Genomic DNA, 10,513 nt, shown 5'->3' with positions numbered 1-10,513 from the left:
TAAAGATTATAGCATTTGAATTGGTAATATTACTTTGCAACTGTAACCCAAATAAATTATTTTTTTTAAAGCTTCAATTTTGGTAAGAAGTTTATAATTGACTTATAATACCTAAAAATAATCGAAAGTCTAAATGTCTACCCCTGGGGGAGCTGCTGGACTCTATTGTACATTAATAAACTAGAACATATTTTATTAGTAGTAACAATTATTAGGATTAAATTATTGAGATAAGAAAGACTATTAGAAATGAGTGAAAATAAAGAGCTCAGAATGATATAAAAAAAGAGTATAAATTGTGCCTGGTTTAGAATATTGTCTTGTTTAAGATCTTTCAATTTAACTTTTATGTCCAAATGATTAAATATGTAAAAGGAAAGAATTACTTGTTGAAATTCGCATGATTATTTTAAACATTGGAAGCTAAATACAAGATTTCTGTTTCATGTTACAGTGCCACTTCTACCGTGGGGGGGGGGGGGATTCTCCCAGTGTGAAAGAAGTCTGGGAGGGGCACAGTGGGAGAGGCCCCGTCTGTCCCACTGACAACACGGTCACTCCTTGGGAACTGGCTAAAACAGACTGATCTCTCCTGCAGTCATTCCCTGTACCCTAGGAAGGCTCCGCCACCTCTGCCAGAACTCGGTGAGCTTCTGAGGAATACTCTGAAATGATCTGGGGGATAGTTTATTGGGTGTGGACGTGGGAGGGGACGGAGGTGGTAATGGTCAGGCATTGCTTTGCTTTCTTGTTTGCACGGGGTTTAAATTTTTATTTTAAAACGATGATTTAGACAGTAAATCATTTTCTCCCAGGAGAACTTTTCAGTGGGGCTGCTGCTCCCTGGAAACCAGCGCCCAGGAAGTCTGGGGAGAGGGATTCGCCGGTGCATGTGCCGGGGCCAAGGGCTAAGCCGGGTTCCGTAAGAAGCAGCCTCTGCCTCCGTCCCCGGGCCTGAAGGATGCTGCTGTCCCGACCCTGCCACCTCTGAAGCGCCCAGGGGTCCCGGAAGAGCCGACCTGAGCAATGAGTCCTCTGAAGCTGCGAGCGTCGCTCTGGCTGCTTCTGCCGCTGCTGCTGCCCGGCGGCTGCCTCCTCGCGGCCGCCCGGGGGGGCCAGGGGGCGGCGGGCGGCGTGGCAGAGGCGGCCCGGGAGCCCGCGGGCGGCTCCACCGGCCGCTTCCTCAGCCCCGAGGGCCACGCGTGCAGCTGGCAGCTCCTGCCCCCCGCCCCGGGGCCGGCGGCGGGCGGCGAGCTGTGGCTGCGCTGCAAGGGCCCGGACGGGGAGCGCCGCCGCTGCGCCTACCGCGCGGAGCCCGCGCGCTGCGCCGCCGACGCCGCCCGCCGCGCGCGCTACTGGAAGCGAGTGCTCGGCCGGCTGCGCAGGAGGCGGCGGCCCTGCCGGGACCCCGCGCCGCTCCGAGCCCGCCTGTGCGCCGGCCAGAGGGGCCGCGGCGCCGAGCTGCGCCTCGTGGCCCACGCGGGCCCCCCCGGCCGCCCCACTGCCGCGGGCTTCCCCGGGGCCAGCGACCGCGGGCGGCCTCGGGAGCGCGCGGTCGGTCCCGCCGCGAGGGTGCCGCCTCCCCCGAGCGCGCGCCCCAAAGGGAAGCCCTCTGAGAAGAAGGCTGGAGGGGGCAAGAGGAAGGCGGTGTCGGACCCAGACCAGGAGCCACCCTGGGGGACAGGGCCCGACCCCGACGGGCTGGACGGGAACGCGAAGCTCACGGAGACCTACTGTGCTGAGAAGTGGCACTCCCTCTGCAACTTCTTTGTTAGTTTCTGGAATGGCTGAGGTTGCGGGCCGGGGAAGAGACTTGGGGGGGGGGGTCGAGGGAGAAGGTGCTCAGCTCGACGGGGAAGCGAAGGGCACCTTAGGCCAAGAGATACTGGATAGAGGGGGGAGGACCCAGGTTCTAGAATGGAAGTGGGGGTGGGGTGGGCTTGGGATCAGAGTGGAAGGGTTATGGAGAACCTCTGAGACAGCAGAGAAATTAAAAAATCTGAAGTCGCCATCCTCACTAAGACCAGAAGAAATGGTGGAAACAGAGGTAGGCATACCTTAAATGTGTAAAAACTGCAGACTGGGGAGAGAGACATGGGTACAGACAGAGGCTGAAAAGAATAGGGGAGCCGGAGGAGTGACTAAAGTGATGTGAATCTCATGCGGGAATCTGATAGAAATGTGTCCTGTTTAGCACACGTATTAAAATGTCATCAGGAACAGTTGATAGCCTGAGCCAGGTTGAATTGCACAGTGTCTTCTCACCTAATCAGCCAACAGGATTACCAACTTGTTTTCTTTCTGAATTAGTATTAACTTGGGTGCTGCTTAGTATCATAGATGACCTCTACAGGGATAGAAGCCATTCATTGGTCAAAATAGACTCTAATGAATTATTTTAAAAGTGCTACTTTTAAACAGTGATTGATGCCTTATGTTCTGAAACTTTCCCATTAACCTTCAAAATTCAGAAGTGAATTGTAGTAGTTGAGTGTTCCAGTAGGTTTTAAAAAATTAATATTTTTATAGTTGACCATATTTTTAAAAAACAGCTAAAATGTAAGTATGTATCTCAGAGTCATTTGGACCGTTATGGAAGTTGTATTTCTGTTTCATGTAATTAATTATTAACATATTTCATTTAAAGTAAGATGTAACTAGAGACTTTGCACATGTTAGGTGATCAATAAAAACCGTATGGATAGATTTAAAGAACTGACAGGGCAATGGAAATTCTGACTGCATTTGATATAGTTCTGAGTATATCTTGAAATTGCTAAATGCATCTTGAATTGCTGGCAAACCCTGGGCCCTAACATTGTTCTATTTGGCCTGCATGTGGCTGGTTCACTTTCATTTCCCCCCCCTTCTTCCCTCCCTCCCAAGTTAGATTTATTGTCAGCATTTAAAAATTAGATAATTTCATAGAAAAATCCAGATTTTTGAATTGTCTTGAAAAATCAGATCTAGCAACATCGGACCCATCTTCCTGCATGGCAGCAATTGGCTGACACTGAATGTTGGCTGCCCCTTTAGATAAGGCATGTTTTCTGGAGTTCTCCACTGCTCCTACACATTTTATCAATTGACTTTATTCATTCATATCACAGGCCTGAGCCCATGAGACATTTAAGCCACTGCCCGATATAAGGTTTTTACCTTTTTGCTCACCTCCTCCCCTTTACAATCATGGTAAATGCAACAACCTTACAGATACCAAACATCTCTTGAACTTTTTCCTCTGACCAGCCTCTAGGAAATGTAAACAAACTATCTTTTACCGATTCTGTACATTCTTGTATTCGTACAACTGGCAAAAACATTCAGATTGCAGTTTCAGGCTAGGTCTATGAGGTCACATTTGAGTAATATTGACCATTAGATAAAATTCATCTTGGCCAAGGAAAGGAAGCTCAGAGTAGCTGAAGACTACTCCCTAAAGATAGGGACCAATGTATACTTTCTACAAAAAGATTGACAAAGTTTGGGTGTCATCAAAAAAGGGTATTGGGAATGAAACAGCACTGCCTAGAATCATTGTTTTACCTTTCCACACAAGACAACTGACAGTTCCTTCCTGTGTGCCCGCCTTTGGCCTTTGATGAACTTACCTCTATTGAAGAGGGAAAGGCCAGCCTCTGCAGGCCAAGTACACTGTGTAGGTTGCTACTTCTCTGCTCCTTTACTGTTTAAGATGAGCTATACCAGGACTCTGTCTCAGGAACAGAATATGGACTAAGAGGGGCCAATTGCTTGCAGTGGAAGGGAAATGAACAGGTCCTACTATCAGCATCTGGAGTGACTTTGGTTAAGTCCCAGTGTCTCTGATATGTACATTGAGGGGAGCTGGGCTTGGTTAAATCTGACGTCCCTAAGGCACTCTACTGGCATAGTTTTTCACAGAGATGATAACATGAAAATCAACAAGTGCTATATGTAGTACTACATGTTATAACCCCAGAAAGATCATGGAATTAGAAAAGACCTAGAGAAAGACAACCAAAATGACCAGAGAAACAGAGAAGGTTTCTGTATCTGGAGCATCTAGAAGGATTTGGAAAGTTAGGCTAGAAGGAGAAACCAGCAGGTGGGAGAAGATAGGATAAAATCTCTAAAATAACGAGAAGGATGTAGATGGGAAACGTGAATTTCCCCCTGCAGGTGCTGTTAGGAGTAAAGGGAAAGTTCCCAGGCACACCAGGGTTAACAGGGTGGCATTTGCAGGGGCATCAGAAGTAGCAAGGCATCTGTAGCTCAGTCTATGGAAGACAGAGAATTTGTTAAAAGCATTGGACCATCTTGTTCTGGTTGCACTTCCCAAGTTATTTAGCACAAAGCTGACAGGGAAAAGTGGAATTACACCCATGCATTCCATACCCAGTTTGCTTTTCTTAACTCATTTTGACTAGGCAAAATCTTTCCAACCTTTAAAGTCTCTTTTTTTTTTTCAGTTTGTCCTACACACCACCAACATATTAATCTTTCTAAAACAATGCTTTCATTCAATGACTCAGCTTACGATTTTAAATAAAGGCAGGATCAGTAATAGTGCTGTGGGAAGCTATATAGGAGCCTGAGGCAAAAAGAAAATCAGCAGTAATGATCCCATCTTTATTTCAAAATTTAATATTTTCTCCCTCGTGGATTGATTTGCATTAATTTTGATTTTAAAATATTGCATTAAAGTATTTATCATGATCACTGAGTTTGTTGGTACTGCCTTATATTTTGCACCCTAAGCAAGGGCCTCACTCCTCTCACTTGCCTCATTCAAGTCCTGGTCCTAGGAGGCAGTTCTGTGATGTGGACGAGCACTGGTTTTGGAGTCAGACATGGCTGGTTTGAATATTACCTCTGCCTGCCATTTACTTACTTACTCTGGGTTACTTTGAGAAGGTTGCTTAATCTCTCCTTGTTTCTCTCTTCTCTTGTTAAATAACAATAATGTCTGACTTCCAGGGTTACCATGAAGACTAAGTTATGTGACATATTGGATACTCCCCGGCACCACACAATACTTGACATATAGTAGGAACCCAATAAATATTACCTCTCCTTCCCTTGAAGAAGAGTAAATTTTAAAATCAACTGATTTAATGAAACAATAAATACTTTCTGATGCTGTGTCAATTGCTCTGGACTCTAGTGCTAAGGAAGAGGGCAGGGGTACCCTGACATAGTACCAGCCTTCAACAAGCTGAAACCATTAGAAAACACCCAACAACAACAGTAGCAATTAGGTTTCTACTCGTAAAAGATTAGGAACCTGAAAGGTAAGAGTAGGTCTGGTTATCTGGGAAGCCTATCTAGGAGATGCTAGCTTGAGTTAAACAATGGTGTAACTCAAGAAACAGGTGTCCGGGAGAAAAATGCTATAAACCTGCAATTCCTGGGCCAAGCTCTCCTTTGCCTCTAATTCTGGGCAACTCATACACATTTATTTTTGTGCGTCAGCATGGCCCAGGAAGAACATGTTCTTGGTGTGAACACTGTGGTGGATTCTGAAGGTGCTGCTGTTGGACACGGTCAGCTAATTACACTGCTCATGACTGGCTCTCACTTAAAGGGAGGTTGAAGCAGTGCACCCCCATGGCTGCTCCGAAAGTTTAACAAAGGACTAATGTTTCAGTTTGGTCAAAGCATGAGTTAGGTCTTTTTTTTTCTGCCGTCACAAAAATATATTACAACTAAAAGCTACTAAGAGTTTATGTGAAGGAGACCAACATGCATGGGTTGTTGTTATCACCAACCAGCTGCATGACCTTGCACAATTTACTCCATCACTCTGAACTTCAGTCGTCTTCTGTGTAAAATAGGGGGGAAAATAATAGTAAATCTCCCATGAGGTTGTTGGGAAGGTTAAATGAGATACGTAAAGCACAGCGCCTGGCACATTGCAAGCATGCAATAAATATATCCTTAGTGTTCCCATTTCCTTTAGTGTACCAATGCGGGCATCTAGAGGGAAATTTCAGGCTTAAAGGGCACTTACACAAAATGGTCATCAGCACCTCTCCACCTCAGCTGAGAAAGCATGAAAAGAAATAGGCAGGAAATGCATAGTTGGAGAAGAGAGAATTATCCGATGATAACAACATGCAGTGCTCACCTCCCTGATGTGGAAGCAAAGGGGTATGTGAGATCTCCATCAATGAGGGCGACTTGAAAGCCGGTGAGAATGTGCCCGATCTTGAAGGCTTAGGGACTACAGCTGACCTCCCAGCTCTATGGCTTTCTTACAACTTCAAAGAACAGCTCTCCTTACTTCCTGACCAAGGCTTAGAGCTCCAGAGCTTTGATGAATCTACCCCCAGCTTGTCCCTCCTGCGACCTCTGGGTCACCACATTCAAACTCTTTCCCATTTTAATTTTTAAAAGCAGGCATGAAAGCAGACCAAAGCCTTCCTCTCCTTTCTAAAGCACGACGTTGGCTTCAACCACATTAAAATTATTGGGTGGTCATCATATATAGACAACAAGCAGTAAGAAAAGACATTGGAAGATGCCATTAACAATAAGGTAAAATGTCTAAAAATAAACTCAATAAGAAATATGCAAGGACTATATGAAGAGTACAGAAATCCTTCTGAGAGCAGCAAAGAAAGACACGAAAAATGAAAACACAGGTGAATTTATTATTATTATTACATAAGAAGCATTAATGTTCAGATTTTTTTCAATCTATAAATAATCTATACATTTAAACACGATTTCAATAAAACTACCAGCAAGGTTTTGGGGTCTATGAGAAATAGGCAAGCTATTTCTAAAGTTCTAAAGAAAAACCGAAATGAATTCGGGGACTGGAAGAATGCAGGGTTGTATGTCTGAGAGAGGGGAAAAAAGGATGCTTTCATTGAGGGTACAACTTGAAATGGCTAAATACAGACTCTTCCAAAGGACTGTTGGTGGCACAGCGCAAGGCAATGTAAATGACACGAGGGGACTGTTTCTAGGTAACCACAGGGACTCTCTATGAAAGGCTAGAAGCTTCCAACCAGCACTTCAGTTAACAGTTGCCTCCTTTGAGCTGGGTGGTCATGTGATCGTGGTGGGGCTGAAGACCCGAAACCTTTGATCCATATGTTCTTTTGTTCCCGCACACAAAGATCACAATGAGAAGGATTCTTCTCCAAATGGAGACAGCGATAGGGCCCTTTTGCATTGATATGAAGAGGTGGGGAAAGAGGTGAAGGGAAGACAGCCAGTGTGGGACCTCCGGGAGGGTGAGATGTCACAGTTTATGTTCAGTCATATATAAATATTCCTTGGCAGTAGTACCCTGGGATGAAATGTTTACCAGTATTTAGAGGCAGCTATTTACCTTTCTCTCTTCTTATCCCTTCCAATTATTTCCCAAGGCTCGGGGATGCTCTCAATTAAATTTTAAACAGAACAAAGGCAAAGAAAGCAAAGCTAAACCACACACAATACAACAGAACACACACACACACACAGAGGATTGAGCATTGTGACCTCGTACCACCAGCAGCATGCCTAGAGGAAAGATGCTTAGGACAGTCATATCCTTAATGTCTTAGCTCATACTAGCAGTCTCAACCACGTGGGTGTGCAACCAGTTTCTTAGGTGAGATTAGATGTTCCTGCAAATCCCTGTTAAAAATCCATGACATAAACCCTCAGGAAAATCTGGAGGGTGAAATCACTTTGAGTAACTGTGAATGGCTGGCACCTACAGTGTTATAAAAACTTTCAGTGAGTCACTCTGAAGGAGGACCTCAGTGTAGGATGACAGCATGGGTGCCAAAAAGCAAGTAGGCTGCCTGCAGAGGGCTGGGGGCAGACAGAAGGCTGGAGGCTCTTATTTGCAAGCAGGGTAATTAGCCTCCTGGGCCCAGCTGTAGGGTGTTGAGAGGAGGGGCTGGAAGGGGCCAGCAGGGTTATTTGACTGCAGCCTCAAGTTCTTAGTAGCCTTAAAAGGTGACTACTGCCTGGCTGGCGTGGCTCAGCGGTTGAGCATCAACCTATAACCCAGGGGATTGTGGTTCGATTCCTGGTCAGGGCACATGCCCCAGTTGTGGGCTCGATTTCCAGTGGGAGGCATGTAGGAGGCAGCCAATCATGTAAAAGACTTTTTTTTATTTAAAAGGTAACTACTGCTTAGTGGTAGATTTGTTCAAAATAGTAGAGAAAGCCTTCTCTTTTAAGAGCCATGCAGTTTCATTTGCCATTAAAATAATAATAACAACTATCATTTAATGTCTAAATGATCTTCTTGAATTTTGAAAATGCTTTAGAAAACAATTTAGATATGGCAGGTGTGTTGTTTTGGTTATGCAATTTTACAAAATTCAGTAACATAAAAGTTCCTTTGTTTATCGTTTTATTATTTATCTCAGAGTTTGCCACTATGTCATCCTAATTGAAATTCATAGACTTCCTGGTACTTGCTAAATACTGAGAGTGAGAGCACAGCTCTAAGGGTGAGGTGGTCCTTTATGAGATCTGTAAGCTTGTGTTGGTCACCTGTCCCCAAGTCTGAACCCCAGATGTGGCTGGGGAACAATTACTATTGATTAACTTTTTAGGCTAACAGCTGGTGGGGGTCAAAGGCACCCTACACAGTGTGGTGTTGCTCTGATTGACTTTCGGTCAAACCCCCAGAAAATTGTGCCAGGTCCTCCGGGAGGGGTGGGCTGCACTAAACTGAGGAGCACATCAAAAAGAAAGTCTGTCCCACTAGAGTCTCTTTGGAAACCCAGGAAGGAGAAGGCAAGACATCATGGGAGGCCATGGAGGTAAGGAATTGGTTCTCAGAGCTCAGAGAATAGGGGTGGACAATACTCAGATTTTTTAGGCAGAGACATCACATCAAATTGTAGTTGCCTCTTTAGATCCTCCACCAACATTTGCAGGACCTGGGGCAAGAGTTCCAGTGGAGGAAAGTCCACATACTAAAAGTCTAAATATTAAATAATCATAACTCAAGCTAACGTATTCTCTCCTTTTATCTTGATGGTACATTCAAACAACAAATATTTAAATATATACATAAGAAAATTTAATTTTTATATTAGTGGGAGATGGTAAAATATCAAAGACAATGAAAGTTAATGACCATGGTGCATTTCTGATGTTCTGTTGGGCCGGTGAATACCGCGTCTGTAATAACAATGTATAATTCTCAAATTAGTCAGTATTTTTGTCTTCATTTCAGCAAAATTGTTAGTTATGCTGTTTGGATTATAGCAGCATGGTTTGTGCTCCATTGTCAGAAATGCCAAATTAGATAATTTTTGAGTCATAATCGTTCTTAGGTGTTTTTTTATTAATTTCAATTTTGAGATACTTCATTCTGCTGAGACAGTAGCTACTGGAGTTGTCAATAAATTTCTTAAACTCAGAAACAGACCCTAAATTTTACTAACCACATTCACACACTGTATTGGAATTGCATTTGATAAATTAACATCATTGCATAAAATATCATATTTTAATATATTTATAAAATACCTTAATTTTGTCATATAAGTTGCTATCACTTATACTGCAATGTTTCATCTCATAAAGCAACATCTAGAACTATACAATATTTCTTAAGTTCTTTCAAAGTTTCCAAATGCAAATCTCTCTTTAGTTGAGATTATACCATGTTCTATAATGGCCAGAAAATAGGCTTTATCAAAATTACTTTAGGATTATTTATGAATGAATCTTTTCCTTCAAAGTCTCCAACTTGTGTGACATCTAAATAATGTTCTAAAATGAAATCCTTGCTCCTCCAGAACTGTATCACACATATTTGTTTTAAAGGCTTTATTAAGAAAAATTCATCAATAAGAATTCCTATCATTTGTACTTTTTTTTTTTTAATTTGAAAAGCATTTTCTTGTATGTCCTCTTATCTACCTCATGAGATGGCATTTTATGAGAGAGGAAACAGGTTCAGGGACATTCAGTGACTTTCCAAGGACCAATGTCTTTTCATTACTGCACAACTGTCCCATCAACAGGTCATAGACCTTGAACACCTTTCACAAATACCTTCATCCTTCATTCTCTATGAACCCTAGTCAGAATGTCTTTCTGCCAGTCCTACATCCATAGGCTCATGGATACATCAGACCTTTGCACTTAGCCAGGGGGAAACACTTTCAGTGATTTTGTTGGATAGATAGGCCTAATCCCTTCCATCCTGGCCTGCAGACTCCATTGCAGTAATCTGGCTAACATAAAGATGTGTCTAATGAATCACCTCCTTATTGGTAAAATGATGGTGTTGGCCTATATGGCCAGATCCAAAGTCAGCTCATTATAAGGCTTATATCTGTCCACCACAAAATGCAAAAATAAGGACAAGATAGTGAATTTTGATAGATCTGAATTTTCCAGATCAAGGATTATTCTTTACTCTGAGGTTATGTTCCTTCTAATTTTTTTGTAGGTGTGGGGGGAGATAGGTTTAAAATATCCTTTCTTTTATAAGATGATGATGTTAATATTATAGATGGTAATTTTAAAAATTGAATGTTCTCACTAGGCAAAATGTCAT

General features: G+C 43.2%; 1 protein-coding gene across 1 annotated transcript; it reads left to right on the top strand.

The window, feature by feature from the left end:
* Positions 1–1,026: 1,026 nt before the first annotated feature.
* On the top strand, positions 1,027–1,791 carry FGFBP3 (fibroblast growth factor binding protein 3; the record flags this gene model as incomplete). The annotated part of the gene is made up of 1 exon (XM_081158231.1): positions 1,027–1,791. One exon carries the CDS (start codon positions 1,027–1,029, stop codon positions 1,789–1,791), a length of 765 nt encoding a protein of 254 aa, XP_081014357.1.
* Positions 1,792–10,513: the final 8,722 nt, after the last annotated feature.

The sequence above is a fragment of the Miniopterus schreibersii genome, assembly GCF_964146895.1.
Source record: "Miniopterus schreibersii genome assembly, chromosome: 14".
Lineage (NCBI taxonomy): Eukaryota > Metazoa > Chordata > Mammalia > Chiroptera > Miniopteridae > Miniopterus > Miniopterus schreibersii.
This window is presented reverse-complemented; position numbering and strand designations above follow the sequence as displayed.